The sequence below is a fragment of the Pseudorca crassidens genome, chromosome 2, assembly GCF_039906515.1.
Source record: "Pseudorca crassidens isolate mPseCra1 chromosome 2, mPseCra1.hap1, whole genome shotgun sequence".
In the NCBI taxonomy this organism is placed as follows: Eukaryota; Metazoa; Chordata; class Mammalia; order Artiodactyla; family Delphinidae; genus Pseudorca; species Pseudorca crassidens.
In genome coordinates this window covers 101,862,979-101,883,786 of record NC_090297.1, presented here as the reverse complement: position 1 = coordinate 101,883,786, position 20,808 = coordinate 101,862,979, and the positions used below count along the sequence as shown (strand labels likewise).

The window sequence follows — 20,808 nt, the reverse complement described above, 5'->3', positions numbered from 1 at the left end:
AGCAGGAAAGGAGAAAAGGGCAGGGAAATGATGTCATGACATTTCTAAAGTTAAATTACTGTCTAGCATTCAACTGACAAATGTACTCTGATGACATTTATTCCCCTAAGAATTAGCCCCTAAAGTGTTCTAAGAAAGCTAATGAATCATCTTTATTTCTCTGACAATCAGCTGCTATCAGATCCCACTTTTTTCCAGCAGTTTTGCTCAGTTCTATTTAATATAATCAGATATTCTTTTTTTTTCTTTTCCCCCAAAACTATCATTATCCAAATGGTAAATCTGAATGATTAAGAAAAATTCCATCATACCTGAGGGGGATCCAAGGTCTGTAAAGATAACGCCTCCTCCCCCAGCCTCCGATATGAGTACACCTGAAGGTCAGAAAACGTCTCTAGCAATGGACTGTTAAGGGTTTCTGGCAATAATAAACTCAGGAGGCCTGAGGTCAGCCCCGTGGCTCCAAAGACAATGAAGGGTAAAGACCACTGCACGTACTTCTATGGGGGCAGGGAGTGGAATGAAAACAAACAAAAATTCAGTGTTAGTTTCCTAGCAGATGACATCAGCAGTCTTATGACCCAGGACCTGCCATGTTTACTGTCCAGGTCCTGCCTCCTCACTAGAATACACCAGAAAGCCCGTCTTCTTTCCCCTTAGAGAATTACCCCAGGAAACCAGAGCCAGTCCTCGGGCACAGAGACAGGAGTGAGTAAATCAAAAGGACAGAGCTGGCCTGTGGAGCAGACGCAGCAGACTGTTCATGCACAGGCTGGGGACTGTGGGGAAGGGGCTTGGCTGGCTGAGCAGGGCAGACACACTGCCAGAGTGCGTGGTGAGTCGGACACTCAGCTTCCACTCCGGGTTGAGTGGCCTGCAGCACAGTGACTTCCACACGCAGGAGACACCCTGCATATTTGCTGACAACGACGAACTTTAACGTTCTCAACCCTGGAATGGGCCAAACAGTCCCACATACGTGTTCTGATTCACTAAGCACCAGAACTGAGAGGCATGGGGCTTAAAGGTGTAAACACCCTGAAAAGGAAGAGAAAGGCCTTGAGAAACCTATACACATGGTTTGGACATGGTAGCGGGCCGGTCCAAAAGACGTTCTCAGGAAAATTTAAATACAAACATACAATTTCAAAGATAACACCAAGGTTCTTGCAGGACAGGGCTCTGGGGGATTTCTGCGCTGATTACCATTCCTGAGTTCCTGCAAAGGAGACACCCAGCTTTATCACCTTCTGGTTTGGGCTTCCAAATTCGGTGGCTAGTTAGGATGTCCCTTCTGATCATCTTTTCCTGATTTTTCAAAGATGAAGAGATGATGGAGGAGGAGAGGGAGGCATGGGGAGGGGACAGGAGGGGGACGAAAAACTCTGACCTCTGGCCCCCTGCGTGCAAACACATGCCCGGAACTGTGGGCCTGTTGTTGAATCAAGGGGAACGTTCACCTCTTCTCAACTTAGTGGGACTCAGGGAAGACACAACGCTGGGTGTTATAATGTTCTAGGACAGCGGTCCAAAGTCGAGCATCATTAATGATAAACACCTAGCGTTGGACACATTTTGCAAAATGGAACTAATATGACTCCTTCATAAGAAGGGTCTTGTGATCTAAAATTGAGCATGATAGTAGGAAGCAGCCGCATAGCACAGGGAGATCAGCTCCGTGCTTTGTGACCACCTAGAGGGGTGGGATAGGGAGGATGGGAGGGAGGGAGACGCAAGAGGGAAGAGATATGGGAACATAAGTATATGTGTAACTGATTCACTTTGTTATAAAGCAGAAACTAACACTTCATTGTAAAACAATTATACTCCAATAAAGATGTGGAAAAAAAAGGAAAAAAATAAAATTGAGCACGAAACACAGAGAAATACTCAGAAAAAGGAAGTATATCCCATTTGCTCAAGAAAAGAAAAGGCTACAGTGGCATTTCAGAGATGTCCTGTACTAGGATGAGGCGAGTAGTTGCCTGAGTGATGAGCAATTGTCTCCAGAACAGGCTCAAAGCCCCACTTGATCAAACCTAATCACGCTTCAACAAGTCTTGGCTGGGAAAGTCCTAGAGGAGACCAAGCAGAGACGTGCACAGGGGCTCCATGGGATCTTTCTCAGAACATGAACATTTTGAGATTGGATGGAGTTTACTTTATCTCCCTTTCACCTTCTTCTCTTCTAATTTTCTTTTCTGAGTGGTGTGCTGTGTTCTCTGTTATTTAATACAGGGTACCAATGCCTACAGCATACGGCTGTGGTGAAGACTGCATGATATGATGTATGTAAAGGGCTTAGCACAGAGCTCAGCACACAGCAGAAACTTAGGAAATGTTCACTAATCAACTAATGTACAAATGGGGACAGGAAGGGGCAGGCAGGCATTAGCTAACTCTCCAATGAATACAGCCAATCCCTGGGAAGGGTCCATCTGCCCTCATGTATCCTTAATCTAAAAGGCACAAGGTGCACATTTGTGTCAGGCTGATCTTAAAACCGCAGTTGTTTGTTACCTCTTTCTACTCAAAAGCACAAACATTTCCAAAGCAGAGAATCAAGAAAAACAAACTAGGAGGTACAAACCAACCAGTGAGGGGATGAAGGGAGCAATAATCCCACCAACTCGGGAGAACATGGAACAAGTTCCAAGCCCAACATTCCTGAAAGGCAAAAGGAAAAGGAAAAAAAAAAAGTCAGTAAGTTCTAGGGGGACAATTTAAAGGCTCTAAGGGATAGTGGGCTCAGAATAACAAATTCCAAAGTGGAAGTGCAGGATGCTACAGAGCAGTACTGCCCACTAGAACTTTCTGTGATGCTGCAACTGTTCTGTACTCGCCCTGTCCAATACGGAAGCCCCCAGACACAGGCAGCTACCGAGAGCTCAATGCAACTAAGAATGAGGAACATAATTTTTAATTCATTTCCTTTTAATTAATTTAAACTTAAATAGCCACATGTGATATTGGACAGTGCAGTATAGAAGCTGGTGCAGAAATGAGCATGTGAATATTTCTTGTTAAATGTCTCCCTGGGTTCTCGTGTCTTAGGTCTCCTATCAGTTAAAACATCCATAGAAGAGCCAGGGTTTAATGATCTGAAAAGTCTGCCCATTTCTTTAAACTCAACTAATTAACTATGAAAGGATCAGGCATATAAATAGGAATTGATTGGACATATATTCTCAGGAAACCAAGAACATTACCTTCGTGGGGAATGTGGGTAGCAAGGAGGGGGAGGAAATGAGAATGATAATGATTATAGGTAGGGTGACCGTACAGCACCCTGTTATCCCAGCCGAATTGTTAATAATGCCCACATTCGCTCTCAAAAGTGTCCCAGTTTGGAACTAAACGGTCACCCTAGTTTTATAGGCAACAGCCAGAGAAAGCAGGTTCTGGGAATAATCAGGGAATGACAAGCCAATCACAGACAACCTGATCTCTTACTGGGAAAAAGGCAGACAGAACCATTACGCTTCTTGCATGGATAAGGGAAAAAGAAGGATCTGTTTGGAATGATCCTCAAAAAAAGACCAGGAAAATGCCGACTGGGGGACTACGGTCCAGTACACAGAGGCCGTTCTGTAAAGACTGAGCTGCATCCCTGCCCTTCAAATTTAGGTTTGTTTTTTTGTTTTCCGACTTATTTTATGAGGGCAAACTTAGGATGGAATATGTTGGGTTTTTTGGTTTTGTTTCTGAATATGTTATTTTTGATATAAGCAAGTCCTACTCATTGAAAATCACCTTTAACAACTAATATGTAAATACAATATTCACTTATAACTATAGGGAATTATCTTTATTTATTTTTGGCTGCACTGGGTCTTTGTTACTGCCCGCGGGCTTTCTACAGTTGTGGCGAGTAAGGGCTACTCTTCGTTGCGATGCGTGGGCTTCTCACTGCAGTGGCTTCTCTTGTTGTGGAGCACAGGCTCTAGGCACGGGGGCTTCAGTAGTTGTGCCATGTGGGCTCAGGAGTTGTGGCGCACAGGCTTAGTTGCTTCGCGGCATGTGGGAACTTTGTGGACCAGGGATTGTACCTGTGCCCCCTGCATTGGCAGGCGGATTCTTAACCAGTGCGCCACCAGGGAAGTCTCATCTTTTTTTAAATGTGTATATTTTGTGCTAAAATAGAGGCTCTGTGATAACAGGGACCTTGTCTCCTGGTCCATCGTGTACCTGACACAGAAGGGTTGACTGAATAACTCACACGCACTGAAATAAAAATGACATCCGAGCACTATTTGGGTGAAGGGATACGTTTAGTGTAGAGTACTTCTCACGACTGACAGGGAATTCAGCCCAAGATAAAGTTACGTTTTCCTCAGCCAAGCGGGCAAGAGCAGTGTCCACAGGTTCTGGGCTCACAGCCGCTTGCTGAGTTGCTGCTAGCCCACACTCGCTGTGCTCCAGGTGAAGTGAGGACCACGCCTCTGTCAATGCAAACATCTACAACAGAATTCAGGACATGGGAAGGAGAAGCCTGTGTGTGAGGCGTACCTGATGACCGTGGGGTACAGCTCCGAGGTGTAGATATACACGACATTGAAGGCAGCACTGATGGTCAGCTTCCCCAGCAGGGACAAGGAATGGCTGTTCACCACTGCGAACACACCTGTGTCTGAGGAGGACAAGTGCCACATCTGTGAGGTCCTCGGTGGAGAAAAATTCGTCTAAGTGACACACTTAATTCTGAAGGAGTGAGAGACATTTGTGGTGATCTCAAACAGTGAAGAGATCATATAACCAGACATACATTCAGAAGGTTTAGTCATCACACACAGCACACAGCAAATATTTCTCAGCATTTTGGCCATCCCCAGGAAATCTTACACAGTGGCTGTCGTGATGTGTGATTAAACCTGCACAACCTAAATGTCCATCAACAGATGAATGGATAAAGGAGATGTGATATATATATATACATACACACACACACAATGGAATACTACTCAGCCAGAAAAAAGAATGAAATAATGCCATTTGCAGCAACATGGATGGACCTAGAGATTATCATACTAAGCGAAGTAAGTCACACAGAGAAAGACAAATACCATATGATATCACTTATATGTGGAATCTAAAATATGACACAAATGAACATGTCTGTGAAACAAAAACAGACTCAACAGATATAGAGAAGAGACTTGTGGTCGCCAAGGAGGAGGGGTGAGGAGGGAAAGATTGGGAGTTTGGGATTAGCAGATGCAAACTATTATATAGAGAATGGATAAACAACGAGGTCCTACTGTTTAGCACAGGGAACTATATTCAATATCCTGTAAAAGCCATAATGGAAAAGAATATGAAAAAGAATATATGTATAACTAAATCACTTTGCTGTACAGCAGAAATTAACACATTGTAAATCAACTATACTTCAATAAAATTAAAAACAAACAAACAAACAAAAAAAAACAGCACTCACTCCTGAATGACAGAGCTCCCTGAAAACTTCTGTACTGGGGTCAAGTAAGCTTCACAGAAGTCTTAAGTTCCACCTATCTAAGGGTATTACTTGCCTCTCCTTTCTTCCCAGCCTCGTTCAACAATCAATGATGTAAAAGGTTGATCAGCATGACAAGCCCTGACACAGGAGAGGAGTGAGTCTCAAAAAACTCCTATCTTCAGTTTGCATTCCTTAGTATTCCATTGTAAAGATAAGGAATAATCCCACTAAACTACTACACGTTCTTTAAAGAACAAGACTCTAAATGTGGAACTACTTTTCATCCTTCCTCCTCCCCAATTTCTTACTTGAAGATTACTAATCAATAATGATATTTCAGTTTCTTAATGTAACGTTTTTCACATAAAGTGCAAAAATACAGTTTATGCTAGTTCACGTCCCTATCAAAAATGCTATCAATTGTCCAGTGGTCCTTTCCTTTATTAATACTACCTTCTCTGGGATCTTACAATTTAATTATTCCCTTTCAAACATATTTAACCTCTCCCCTTCAGCAACCCACTAGGCCGTAACCTTCAAAATAAGTTTTCTTCTCCTTAGGAAAAAGCAAAAATTCTCATTGGCTCCATTGCACTTTCTCCCCTTCACAATCAAACATCTCCAGTGAGTGACTGACCCTCCATTTCCTCAAACGCATCTGCCCTGTACATCACTACAATGTGGCCTCCAATACCATCCTCTCCTGAAACTCCTATTCTTGAAGGTCAGCAGCAATGTCCTGATCATCAAAGTAATTGCCTCTCATTCTCTCTGACATTTCTGACTAATAGAACATGCCTGTCCCTTCCTTGGGACTGCATACCTGGCTCATCCAAACCACTTAAATAACTCAACTGCAATATTCTTTCCTGCCCTTGACCTCCACGGCGCCCATTTCCCAATCCATGCAAATGGCATGCTTTAGACACTCTCCTGTAGTTGCTTACTTTTCCATCTTGTCTGCCCCCAAATATATATATATATATATCTTTTTTTTTTTTTTTTTTGCGGTACGCGGGCCTCTCACTGTTGTGGCCTCTCCCGTTGCGGAGCACAGGCTCCGGACACGCAGGCTCAGCGGCCATGGCTCACAGACCTTGCCGCTCTGCGGCATGTGGGATCTTCCCGGACCGGGGCACGAACCCATGTCCCCTGCATCAGCAGGTGGACTCTCAACCACTGAGCCACCAGGGAAGCCCCCCAAATATATTTTGAGTTGTCTCAGGCTAAGGCCTTGTTTGTATCTGTTTCCCTCACGGCACCTCCCATAGTCTGATCACAGTGGTGCTCACTAAATATTTATTGAAAGAGTAAGTATAAGGACTATAACAGGGATTAATTTAAGTGAAAAGAATCTGTGCTCATGTTCTTTCAATGTCTGAGGAGGGAGGCACATAATATATCCCATTCCAAAATAAAAGTTTCACATTCCCAGCTTGACTATGAAATAAAACTTCAACTCCTTTAAAGATGGCGTTCTGAACGCAGTGGCCCAGGCACTGCCAAACTCAACCATCTGGGGCCTTCTTCTCTTCTGCCAGGCTATTTGGAAGAATATGTCAGCAATTTTAAGTACTGAATATATTATTTTAAGCCATGAGGTGCTTCTGGAAAAAGAAGCATGCTCAAGGTATAGGTCTGGACTTTTGATATCTAACAACTTCAAGTAAACCAATAATGAGGGCAAATTAAATTCATCAATGATTTTCCAGAAAACTGAGTGAGTCAGGAAGAGGTCTTGGGTGGCACTGAAGCAAACAGAAATGTGCACATTTGCGTGACTGCAAATGATCTTTGGGACTGTTTTCAACCCATACAGGATGGCACCTTCCAGAACTGTGTTGGAGATACTCTCTACATCTTTAAAACAGGTGAGGGGATTGCCATCCTGAAAATTAAATTCAAATAACATGTCACAGAAGGCTTACCATCTAAACACCCACAAGATCCAAGGCTGGAAGATTTCTCCCCTGTGAGGCTCAGGACACTGCCCAGTGGCCCATCTGGGGAGCCTGGCTCCAGCCGCATACCCACAAGTGCTCCCATCAGCCCGACACCTCATCTGATGCTTGAAACTTCTCCCCTTGTTCCTGCCAGTGGAGTCTGCAGTGGCCATCTGAACCTGGGGGAACTCAACTCTCTCCCAAGATAGCCCATGTCAATTTCAGACAGCTCTGTTTATTAGAAAATGACTTCTTAGCCTGCCTGTGGAGTTGCCGGTCTATCAGTCATCATGAGTTAATATTTAGGAAGGCTTTGTGGCCACTGGGCTGGTTCCCTGGATTTCTGACCTTGGTTTTTATCTGAAAATGAAATTAGATATTATTGGCTATTATCAATGAATGTTCAAAGTGACTGTTTAGGGAAAAAGAGTGATTTAAAAGGAAAAATTAAGCTCAATTATCTTTGGGAGAAAAAAAAGGGAATTTTCAAAACACTTGTATTCTTCAAAGTACTGAACTTCAGAGGTTTTAAGTTGATTCCAATGATGAAGATACTACAGACATCATTTTCAGAACTAGTTATCTGAAGTTTTCTCAGAGTCCTCTAGGGTCACCAGAACAAAATACCTCAGTATGTTACAGTCACATTTCACTGACCCAAATAAGAAAAGTTAAACTTAATCATCCACTTCATTCACTGGGTAAATTTTTATTGTTTACGAATATGTTAAAAATCTTTAAGACAGCTGTAGGTCCTGTACTATGATACAGAAGTTGAGCCAAGAACCACATTCATTTTGCTTTCCTTTGGCTTTTTTTTCTAAAGAAAAATACCACATATGCCGAAAATTCTGTCACTATAGTTTTGCCATTTCTAGAATTTCACATGAATGAAATAATTCAGTTTGTAGGCTTTTGTGTCTGGCTTCTTTTAGTAAGCATAATGCTTTTGAAATTCATCCACATTGCTCCCTGCATCAGTAGGTCATAGCTCATTGCTTTGTTGTTGGTGAGTAATTCACTGTATGGATATAACACAATTTGTTTATCCATTCCTCAGCTGAGGGGCATTTGCGTTCCTTCCAGTTTGGGGCTATTATTAATAAAGCTACCATGAACATCAAAGTCCTTTTGTGGATCTATGTTTCTGCTTCTTCTGGGTAAAGTTTAATCAGACAGTAAATTTATGTTTCTCTTTAAAATAAGCTGCTAATGTTATCCAAAGTCTCTGTACTATTTTACATTTCTATCAGCAGTGTATAAGAGTTCCAGTTCTTTCTTATCACTGCTGACATTTGGTATGGTCAGTCTTTTTAATTTTAGCCATTCTAATACGTGTGTAGTGGTATCTCATTGTGGTTTTAATTTCCATTTCCCTAATGTCTAATGATGTTCAACATCTTTTCCTATGCTTATTTTCCATATTTATATCCTTTTGCAGAAGTGTCTGTTTAAACGTTTTTCCCATTGTTCTTTCATTACTGAACTGTAAGAGTCCATTCTATCTTCTGGGTACAAGTTCTTTATCAGGTATACGTTTTACAAATATTTTTCCCAGTCTGTGCCTTGCTTTTCATTTCCTTAATAATGTCTTTTAAAAAGCAAAAGTTTTAATTTTGATGGAGTCTAAGTTATGAATTTTTTTGTGTGCTTTTTGTGTCATATTTAAGAAATCTTTGCCCAAAGGCACTGAGATTTTCTTCCATGTTCTCTTTTAGAAGTTGTGTAGTTTCACCCTTTATACTGTCGACTGAAAAAAAAAAAACACAACCTAAAAGTTGACAATTATGTTTTATTCCAGGGACACGCTGAGAACTTACACCTGGGAGACAGCCTCTCAGATAGCTCTGAGGGACTATTCTGGAGGGTAAGAAAGGACCCAGGATATATAGGAGTTTCTGCAAAAAAAATCAGGTAGTCAGAACATCAGAAGATTACTGCCAGTTAAAGAAAAAACCAGATATCTCAGGTTAACGAATTTAGCACTTTTCTATGCATGGGAAAATGCAAGAATCTGGGCTCACTGAAATCATTCTTTTGATATGCACTTTAACTATCTAGGGCCAATATCCTGTTTTCTCCATTCTGAATCACCTCAGGGTGCATCATAGGGGGAACTGATACGGTGGCTGATGGTTTGATGGCTGCAACATCCTTTGTTTATGATATGGCTGGTGATTCTTTGTCCACAACGTTTAGACATACCATTCATTTCAAGTTAATTACTGCATATGATGGGATGTGCAGGTTGAAGGTAAATTTTTTACATATGGATATCCAATTATTCCAGCACGGTTTACTGAAAAGATTCTTTTTCTCATTGAATTGACTTGTCATCAAAAATCAATTGACCATGTGTATTTTTCTCTATGTGTGTTATGACTGAAGGAAACATTTTTATAAGATGAATAAAATCTCAGCCCCCTCAAAAATAAAATAAAAATCAAATGACCATATATATAGGTCTATTTCATAATCAATTCTATTATCTATGCATCCACCATTATGCCAATATCACACTTTTTTTTTTTTAATTTTCAGGCCATGTCTCATGGCTTGTGGGATCTTAGTTCCTCAATCAGGTATCGAACCCAGGCCACAGCAGTGAAAGTGCTGAGTCCAGGGAATTCCCCTACTGTCTTAACATAATTTTGTAGTAAGTTTTAAAATCAGTTGGGATAAAGTCCTCCAACTTAATTTTTCTTGATAAAAATTATTTTGGATATAATTTGCAGTTCCATAGAAATTTTAGTATTAACTTGTCAGTATCTATCAGCAAAAAGAAGCCTGGTGGAAATTTTATTGGGATTGTGCTGAAGATAGATTGATTTGGGGAGAACTGATGTCTTAGTATTTTCTGATCCTTGAGCATGGTAAGCTCTTCATTTATTTTATTATTACCATTACCACCAATTCATTTATTTAGTCTTCTTTAACTTCTCTCATCAATGTTTTATATTTTACAGTTTTCTACAGGTCTCATACATATTTTTCAGTTTTCATTCCTAAATATTTCATATTTTTAATTTTTTATAAATGGCATTGTTTTACTTCAATTTTAAATTGTTTGTTGTTAACATATAGAACTAAAATTATGTGTCAAAAGACTCTGCTAAATTCATTTCTTAATTCTAATAGATTTTTTTTTTAGGATTTTCTATGGAGACAATCATGAAGTCTTGTGAATAAAGACAGTTTTAGTTCTTCCTTTTCATTTTGGATCCCCCTAATTTCTTTTTATTGCCTTGTTGTATTCACTAATAATTTCAGTACAATGCTCCAAAGAAGTGGCAAGAATGGATATCCTTGCCTTTTTCCCAATCTTAGGGAACAAGCATTTAGTTTTTCACCATTAAACGTGATGTTAGCTGTAGGTTTTCCATTATCAGGCTAAGGAAACTTCTACTTGCTGCTAGTTTTTGTAAAGAATGGGTGTTGAAACCAGACAAGTGCTTTTGCTACTTGTATTGAAATGACCATATGATTTTTTTTTTTTTCTTTTTGGTCTTTTAATATGGTGAATAACACTGATTAGCTTTTGAATGTTAAACCAACTGGGTGTTTGTGGGATAAATCCTGCTTGGTCATGATGTATTATACCTTTTTTATTCATTGTTGAATTTGCTAATGTTTAGTTAATAGATTTTTGCATCTATATTAATGAGATATTGGTCTTTAGTTTTCTCATAATGTCTTTGTTTGGTTTTAATATCAGGGTAATTGCTGACCTCAAACACTGGGTTGGAAGAGTATTCGCTCTTTTTTTTATTTTCTGGAAGAATGTGTAGAATTATATTATTTCTTCCTTATGTGTTTCATAATTTACCAGTGAAGCCATCTGGGTCTGGAATTCTCTTTGTGGGAATGTTTTAAACTACAAATTAGATATCTTTACTGGATAAAGGGTTATTCAGGTTATCTATGGTTTTGTACACTTTGGTAGTTTGTACCTTTCAAGGAATTTATCCATTTTACCTAAGTTGAATTTATTGGCATAAAAATGTTTATAATATTCCCTTATAAATGTCTACAGTTTCTATAGTGATGTCCCTCTTTCATTCCTGATACTGGTAATCGGTTTCTTCTCTCTTTTCCTTTATTAGTGTGGCTAGTGGCTTATTGATTTTATTGATCTCAAACAACCAGCTTTTGGTTTCATTGACTTTTCTCTATTATTTTCATGTTTTTATTTTATTGATTTTTACTTATATTTATTATTTCCTTCCTTTTGCTTACTTTGTGTTTGTCACTCTTTTTTTTTTTTAATTTGACTTCTATTTTCTTAGGGGAGATGCTTAGATGACTGATTTGAAAATTTCCTTTTTTCTGATACTTTTTTTTGTTTTTGTTTGTTTGTTTGTTTGTTTTGCGGTACGCAGGCCTCTCACTGTGTGGCCTCTCCCGTTGCGGAGCACAGGCTCCGGATGTGCAGGTTCAGTGGCCATGGCTCACGGGCCCAGCCGCTCCATGGCATGTGGGATCTTCCCGGACCGGGGCACGAACCCGTGTCCCCTGCATCGGCAGGCGGACTCCCAACCACTGCGCCACCAGGGAAGCCCCTGATACCTTTTTTTTTTAATTTATTTTTGGCTGTGTTGGGTCTTCGTTGCTGCGCGTGGGCTTTCTCTAGTTGTGGCGAGCAGGGGCTACTCTTCATTGCAGTGTGTGGGCTTCTCATTGTGGTGGCTTCTCTTGTTGCGGAGCATGGGCTCTAGGCACGTGGGCTTCAGTAGTTGCAGCACATGGGCTCAGCAGTTGCGGCACACTAGCCCTAGAGCGCGCGATCTTCAGTAGTTGTGGTGCAGCTCAGTAGTTGTGGCTCACAGGCTCTAGACCACAGGCTCAGTAGCTGTGGCACAGAGGCTTAGCTACTCTGCAGCATGTGGGATCTTCCCGAACCAGGGATTGAACCTGTGTCACCTGCACTGGCAGGCAGATTCTTAACCAGTGTGCCACCAGGGAAGCCCGATACAACATTTTTTAATTATACAAATTTCCCTCTAAGCGCTGCTTTACTGCATCTCACAAACTCACTATGTTGTACTTTAATTATTGTTTAATTAAAATTTTTCTAATTTCCTTTGTGCTTTCTTCTTTGACCCATGTGTTTTTAGAAGAATGTTTTTTTTGAAGTCCAAATATTTGAGGATTTCCTGATAGCTTTCTGTTATTGATTTCTACTTTAATTCCATTATGGTCAAAGAACTTATTTTTGTAAGATTTCAATCCTTTTAAATTTACTGAAACTTGTCTTATGGCCCAGAACATGGTCTCTCTTGGCACATGTCCTGGGTGTGCACTTCACACAGAATGCGTATTCTGCCGTTTTAGGTAGTGTCTGACAAATGACAATTAGGTCAGGTAGGCTGCTTAAGTCTCCATATCCTAATTCTTTTCTGTCAGTTTTTCTGTCAGTCATTGAGAGAGAGTACTGAAATATCCAACTGTAGTGTTGAGTCTGTCTATTTCTCCTTTCAGTTCTGTCCATTTTGCTTCCTGTGCTTCGAATGTTATCAGACACACACATAATCGGGATTGTAACATCTTCTTGATGAACTGACCACTGTCTCATAATGTGTTTATAGTTTTCACCAAATCTGGAAAGTAGTAGACCATCATTTCTGCAAGTATCTTTGTTTTTTACTTCCTCCTTCTCAGGTTCCAGTTGCATAACTGTTGGGCTTGGTGTTGTCCTACAACTTTTGTTTGTTTCATTCTGCAGCTTCTTTTGTTATATCTTTGTCACTGATCTCTTCTGTGGTTCATCTCATCTACTGCCTGTTTTTTTTTCATATAATGTATGTTTCATCCCTAGATGTAACATGTGCCTCTTTTTCTATCTTCTCTTTCTCTGCTCATTATTATCTTGCTTTCTTCTACCTTCGTAAACATATGCAGTACATTTATAATAGCTGTTTTAATGTCCCTGCCTCCTCATTCTATTATCTGTGTCATTTTTGGTTCTGTTTCTATTGACATTTCTCCTGGTTGTGGGAGGTATTTTCCCGCTCATCTGCATGCCTAGTAATACTGACTGGATGCCAGAGGTTGTGAATGTTACACCGTTAGGTGCTGGATTTTATTGTATTCCTTTACATATTGTTGCTCTTTTTCCTGGAATGCAGTTAAGTTACTGGGAATCACTTGATCCTCTGAATTTTTTAAGCACTTTTAGAGCAAGCTCTGCTATAGCAGAATAGCCTATAGTGTTGGGCTACTTTGACCCAGGAGGTCTTTACCCAGTGCTCCACGTCTGGCTAAAGACAACACGAACTAGACATGGCCCTAGGTTCCAAGAATTGTTCCACTTGTTCCTTTCTGGTGGCCACCTCCCCAGCCTCCGTAGCTTCCTCAAATGTATGCCCAGATCAGTCAGCAGCCAAGGGCTCAGAGATCTTCTGCAGATCTCTCGAATTCTTCCTCCACATATTCCTCTATATATCTTACTCCTCTCCAGTATTTTGCCCAGGAAATTCTAGCCATATTGGCCTTTCCAGGCTTTACTATCTGTCTTATCAATTTGGTAAGAGCACCAGGATTTGCTGGGTGTCCCTTTGTGCACTGAGGCCTGAAGACCTGAGCTAGGGCACTCTTAGGGCACATCTTGTTTCATTTCTCTCAGGGATCACTTCTGTCTTCCGCAGCCTGTTGTCCAGTGTCTGAAAATCAGTGTTCCTTATATTTTGTCTGAGGGGGTTAGCTGGTCTGCATTACTATCATAGCCTGTTAAAGTTCCGATAGCAATTCTGTTGTCAATTCTCATATGGTACCTTCTGTTTTTATGAATCATTCCTTTTCCTCACTAGATTATAAGCTCTTTGAGGCCAGGAACCAGGTCATATTTATAAATAGTACCCTGTACACAGCAGGCCCTAGAGAAGTCAAATGAATAAAGAATGGGCAGGCTGAGGCTGAACAAAGCAATGAGAGACAAAGGTTCTGCTAGAGCTGAGTCTGAGGACACTACCTTCAACTGTGAAGCTGTTTATCTAGTCACGTGCTGTGACTTCCCAGTATTCAGATTCTTTGGCAGGATCACAACTGCCAGAAACCTCCTTGCCAACCTCCTTACCCAGTGCCACCCTGACAAGCCAGGTTCTTAAACTCTGGCCAATTCCCATCAGGCCTGCCCATTGAAGAGTTAAGAATGGGTCCTAGTCAGGCAGCATTAATTCTCTAAGGCTATGGCTTTACCATGTGCAATGAATACTTTGGTCTTAAAACTCTAAGAGGACAAATAAGCATTCCCAAAAGAGCACTGATTTTAGAGTCAGAGAGACGTGGGATCTGAATCCTAGGTGTGCTGCTTACTTGCTGTGCAACCTTGGACAAGTTGCTTGACCTACCTGAGCTTTAGTTTCCTTAGGAAATGGGGATAAGAGGTAATACCTCTATGTATGAAGAGAAACCAGCACATGGTTAACACTTAATAAGTGGTCGCCAGGGGACCTTCCTGGTGGCACTGTGGCTAAGACTCCTCACTCCCAATGCAGGGGGCCCAGGTTCAATCCCTGGTCAGGGAACTAGATCCCACATGCATGCCACAACTAAGAGTTCTCATGCCACAACTAAAGAGCCCGCCTGCCACAACTAAGACCCGGCACAACCAAATAAATAATAAATAAAATAAATATTAAAAAAATAAATGGTCGCCAGTATTACAGCTTAATTAGAACCCTTTAAGCAAGGACAGAGATCAGGTAAAATGTATGAGGACCAATCTGTGGAAGAAATTAGTGGCCACTTGGTAACATTGCCCCCAGGGGAGAACATTTACTTGGAGGCCAACCAGGGTGCAAATATGTATTGAATAGGACACTTTTGTCCAATAATTATCAACCATAGGCTAAGGAATGCCAAGCAATCTATTTTCTAGCTTACTGGCTGTCTCTTATAGAGGTATACCTATGTCTGTGCTTCAGACACTGAGCATCACAGTCATACGTAGATGTGAAAAAAGAGTTGGTATGTAGAGGGCAACCTAAGTTGACAGAGAGAGCAAATGAATGTTTGGTGGGAAAAAGTGAGGGCAAATGAGCATAAAAAGCAGTGAGAAAATGAGTGGTCACCAAGCTCACATAAGATGGTAACAGATGTTTTCAAACTGCTAGGCCTCTTTCCTAATATATATTTATCAGAACTTTCACAACAGGGAGCCTAAACCTCGGCACTTTGAAAAAATTGAGATTTAAAAGAAAGCTATCAAAATATTTTGAAGAGTAAATATGAAAGGTTCAAAGAAAGTTTAAAGAATAAATACTTTTAGCTCAAAGTAGCGAAGATTCAGGAATAGTTAGATGACTCCCTGCAAAGAGAGAAAGGATTATGCAAAAGAGGGGTGACCATCTGTTCTCTATCTCTAGTGATGAATAAAATGAAAGGAAATGGGCTCAGCTGTAGTGGAAGAGGCTCATTCTAACCTTTGCGTGGCTATTAAAAATAGAAACTACTTGCTAAGGAGCATTATGGAACTTCTTTCTCTGGAAATCTTCAAAAATAGACTACATCCACTTTTCTAAGTATGACAGGAATCCTGTTCCCGGGGCGCATCTGTGGGTGTGTAAGACAGATGTGCTGTGTTTGTGACTCAGTGTGCACCAAGGGCGTGATCCACGAGGGGCTCAGCTGCTCGCTTAGGACAGACTGGAAGTGAGCACAGTGTGGTGACCGGTCTAGACGGGAGACCAGGAATCTGCTTTCCCTTTGGGTTTGTGTAGAAAGGGCTGTGTGCAGAGGCCCAGGGTGTGGGTTACCTGGAGTACAGATACGTGGGAGCGAGGAAAGGCATGAATCGGCCTGGCTTGCCGAGGTGTGACAGCTTACAGGGGCATTTAGAGTAACAAGGAAAAGTTTCTCTCTATAGAGTAATAAATAGACCACTGGATATTACAGGTAGAAAACAACTGAATTTCTAGGTTGTCTATGAGAAACAGAATCTGCTGAACTGAAAGTTGCAGTGATTTGAAGCCCATTAATGTCTTGTCCCAGACAAACAGAACTGGGCACTTAGTTCTACAAGCCCACGGCAGGGCAACAACTGAGGAGTTTCTCCTTTTGTTGGCACTAGCACAGGTAACAACTTTCTTAAAACTAAGACATTTTTTTGTTTGTACATGAAAGAGTATTTATTGAAAACATGGTTACTGACAGGAAGCTCCTGGCTACTCTCAGGTTACAATCTTGTCTCTCAACTGGAAGTGTTACCTTTTTTTTTTTTTGGCCTCCCATTTTATTTTCCCTCAAACTTTCCATCCTAGGATAGGTAGATCTTATATAAATATATATACATGTCTGTATAAGTATAGCCTATAGTAAAGAAAACATATAGTACACTCTTCATTGGGCAGTACCCACCATGCTAGGCTACCAATACTGAATGCCACTGTGCCCACGCGTGTCCAAGGAGAGGGGCTGTGTGTGTGGTTTACAAGCACTGCAGCACCAGGGAAGCCTCGATGGCAAACTTACTGAATTCTTTAGTTTCCAGGATTCCGTGAAAATCAGTGTAAGGCTGTTCTTTTTTTTTAATTAATTAATTTATTTATTTTTGGCTGCATTGGGTCTTCGTTGCTGCGTGCAGGCTTTCTCTAGTTGCGGTGAGCGGGGGCTACTCTTCGTTGTGGTGCACGGCCTTCTCATTGTGGTGGCTTCTCTTGTTGTGCAGCACAGGCTCTAGGTGCGCAGGCTTCAGTAGTTGTGGCACGTGGGCTCAGCAGTTGTGGCTCACAGGCTTAGTTGCTCCACGGCATGTGGGATCTTCCCGGACCAGGGCTCGAACCCATGTCCCCTGAATTGGCAGGCGGATTCTTAACCACTGCACCACCAGGGGAGTCCCCAAGGCTGTTCTAAATATTGAGTAAAATCCTAACTAGTGAACCAACAGTGCTCTGGATTTAAGGCACAGAACTCCAGGTGGCAGCTAGCAGCACAGCAGATATACTGGAGGGCTGCATAACTAGGACACGTGGCCTTGGAGTCTTCAGTGAGACGCTGGTACACCTGACCCTTAAGGAGAAGGGATCACCAAAGGAGCACTTAATACATGTATGCTCCGACGGGAAATGAATTCATCAGCTGCATTTCTAGTCGTTATCGAAACTTTGTTAGGGAGTTCCCTGGTGGTCCAGTGGTTAGGACTCGGAGCTCTCACTGCCGGGGCCCGGGTTCAATCCCAGGTCGGGGAACTAAGATCCCACAGGCCGCACGGTGCGGCCAAAAAAGAAAAACTTATGTTAAACCATTTCACAATGATTCCCACCTGAAGAACAAGCTCCATGGTGGAACCCTGTCAAAATCCCAAAGTCCCCAAAACAGGGCTTTCATTGCACCCTATTCCCTAGCAGTGAGAGTTTGTTATGACCCACTTCTTATGGTCGAAAATCACTGCTAAAACCACAGTTTTTGATGTAATAGAGGGCATGTCTCAGGTGTGCTAGTGCGGAAAAGAGGTTGAGGACCAGCACTATGTATAGAATCCCTAGAGAGGGGCAGAAGTCATGTTAGATATGGATGCCAAAGGGACCTGTTTTTAAAGCTGTGTTTACATAGCAAAGCTACAAATATAAAAATAGCAAGTTTCCTAAGGATGTTTCATTCACACTTTCTATAAGAATGAGAGAAGGTCAATTGTCACCAACAGTGACTATTATTCTTATTGTGCTGTTGTTATTATCAGGGTGCCTTGGGAGTATTGATGGAGACAATGAGGGGTGCCGAAGCCACCGTGGAGAACCAGTGCCTCTCATCTCCAGTCTCGTAACTGGCTGGAATGAGGAGGGCAATCTGCAGCCTTGGACAGAGGCTCCTTCTGTGCAGAACTAAATGGCCCACATCATCATCAAATAAACAACTCCAACATCGCCAGTACTGCAGTCCAGACACCCCAGATGGTAGCTTAATCGCCTGAAAGAATTAATAGTGCACCTCTAAGCACATTATTCACCCGGAGAATAGTTTAGGCAATGGAAAGAATCTGGCCCATTATACCCCACACCATTGCTAAATAATATGCAACCACAGAAATGAAGCACGGCATATGGTGATCGCTCCACTATATTGAGATTCATTGTAATACAAGTGCTATTCAAAACCCTCATGTAGAAATTGGAAAGGCATACCTTTCTTTTCTGGAAGAAACATGACAATAAGACAAGCCAGTCCTCCTAGGCACAGAAATGTTGCTAATGTCCGCTTCCGACCAAACCTAAACAATACAAAGAAATTCACATTTCCCTTGAGAATCTTATACATTCATCTGCTTCATCCCCCTAACCTTCCTTTTTACATGTCCTCACTTTCATTATATGTTCATCTTTTCTTAAGGAGTGGGTGGCACATACGACTGACCAGGACATAAAATAAGTAACCATCACAAAGCCAAGGAAAACTTGCTGGACGGCGGGTTTAAATCATGTGTGCAGGAAAAGAATAGGGAATCATTCCATCTATTTCTGTGAGTGCTTACTATGTTTCAGGCACTTTCTGTGCCGAAATGCTTTCTGTCTATGTTATCTTACTTAATGCTAATAATAAACCTGTAAGGCATATGCTGTTATATTCTCCATCTTCTAGAGAATAACACTGAGACATGGAGAATGGAGACTTCCAGCTCATTTCATTTTCTGGTTACTTGTATCTTAAGCAGTTAAAATTTTAAACACACCTCTCTCTCTCTTAAAAAGACAAACAGAAAGAAACTCTAGTTAGTATGTCAGAATTAAGTGAAATTTATTGCACACTTTCTTGGGAGAAATAATTTTCAAATAAGAGCTCGAGACTTAGAAGAAAGATATGAACATTAATAAGCCTTCCTTTACTAGGAGCTGGCAATGTGCTAGGTCCTCTGTTAGGAGCTTCAATGTTATTGTAATTTTTATAACAATTTTTCCAGGGCAATTTTATAATCCCTGGTTTAAGGATAACTACATGGAGGTTTAGCAAGGTAACTTCTCAAAGTTATAAAACTAACACGAGGCTGCCTGATCCCCAAGGTGGTGTTCCTTCCCTCTGCTTCAGATTTTAATGCTGACTCTGGTGCGGATGGCTGGGAGACAGGGAAGGACTCACGTCTCCAGGTTATTGTGCTTAATTTAACAGTCAGTATTGAATGCCTTTCAAGTGACAGGCATCATTCTAGGCAGGCACTAGGGATGCAAAGACACCTAGGACACACCCCCCCATCGACTGTGTCCTTGTAACACTGTCCATGGTCATCAGAGGGGGGCACAGGAAGCTGTAACAGGAAGCACACCGGGGATGGTGGGAACAGATTTCTGAATACTCTGCCTGGCTCAGCCCTTGGACCATGATGAGAGCACACTCAGTCACTAAAAGAGGGGTCAGCAGAGGCAACTGGGGCCACCCCCCAGAGAAAAGCCCTTCAACTGAACAGAATCCAAAACTGCCCTTTAAAATGCGCTGACCGCAATATCCATGACGACAGCAGCCAGTGCAACGCTAAAGGAATGCTGTTTTTGGTAAAAATGATGATTTCTGGAGAATGAGAAATGGCAAAATCCAACTGATTCCTAGCTCACAATTTTCAGTTGCCCTGGTCAGGGGTTCAATAACAGAAGGAATCTGAGAAAGCTGAGGAAAGGGTGCTCTATAAAAGATCTTAAAAAAAATATTTCAAAACTGGGCCCACTGACAATGAACAGCAAAAGCAGGATCTCTTCTTCCTCTCAACAAAGTCCAGGGGATCTTAAGAGGAAAGAAAAGTCTTTTTCGTTCCTCCAGCTCTTTGTCTTGTGTGAGAGCTTCTAAATGATAGTGATTGGGTCATGGAGCTCTACCTACATCGAGTCAATATTCCCACATGTTGGGACGAACAAATAACACACAGACTGCTGGTCAGAATGGCCATCATCAAAAAGTCTACAAAAAATATATGCTGGAGAGGGTGTGAGGAAAAGGGAACCCTCCTACGCTGTTGGTGGGAATGTATATTGGTGCAACCACTATAGAAAACAGTATGGAGGTTCCTTAAAAAAACTAAAAATAGAGCTACAATATGACCCAGTAATCTGACTCCTCGGCATATATCTGGAGAAAACTCTAATTCGAAAAGACACACACACCTCAATGTTCATAGCAACACTATTTACAATAGCCAAGACATGGAAGCAACCTAGATGCCCATCAACAGATGAATGGATAAAGAAGATGTGGTGTATATATATATATATATATATATATATATATATGGTGGAGTATTAGTCATAAAAAAGAATGAAATGATGCCATTTGCAGCAACATGAATGGACTATCACACTAAGTCAGACAGAGAAATACAAATATCATATCACTTATACATGGAATCTAAAATATGACACAAATGAACTTATCTACAAAACAGAAACAGACTCACAGACATAGAAAACAAACTTATGGTTACCAAAGGGGAAG

At 41.3% G+C, this 20,808-nt stretch overlaps 1 protein-coding gene across 13 annotated transcripts in view; it reads right to left on the bottom strand.

Annotated features, from left to right (window-relative positions):
* The window catches only part of SLC22A15 (solute carrier family 22 member 15), an 81,295-nt gene that overhangs the window by 2,809 nt on the left and 57,678 nt on the right, over positions 1 to 20,808 (bottom strand). For 6 of the 13 annotated variants that reach the window (XR_010941012.1, XR_010941013.1, XR_010941014.1 and 3 more), the window contains 4 exons: positions 18,519 to 18,604; positions 4,510 to 4,630; positions 2,595 to 2,667; positions 312 to 500 (listed from right to left, as the gene is read on the bottom strand). Coding sequence is in view for 7 of the 13 variants with exons in the window: in XM_067727384.1 (XP_067583485.1) it covers positions 312 to 500; positions 2,595 to 2,667; positions 4,510 to 4,630; positions 18,519 to 18,604 (469 nt within the window). In the remaining 6 variants the exon portion in view is untranslated. Of the gene's footprint in view, positions 1 to 311; positions 501 to 2,590; positions 2,668 to 4,509; positions 4,653 to 18,518; positions 18,605 to 20,808 lie in introns of those variants that run through there. The other 7 variants (XR_010941016.1, XR_010941017.1, XM_067727388.1 and 4 more) reach the window with 7 other exon arrangements.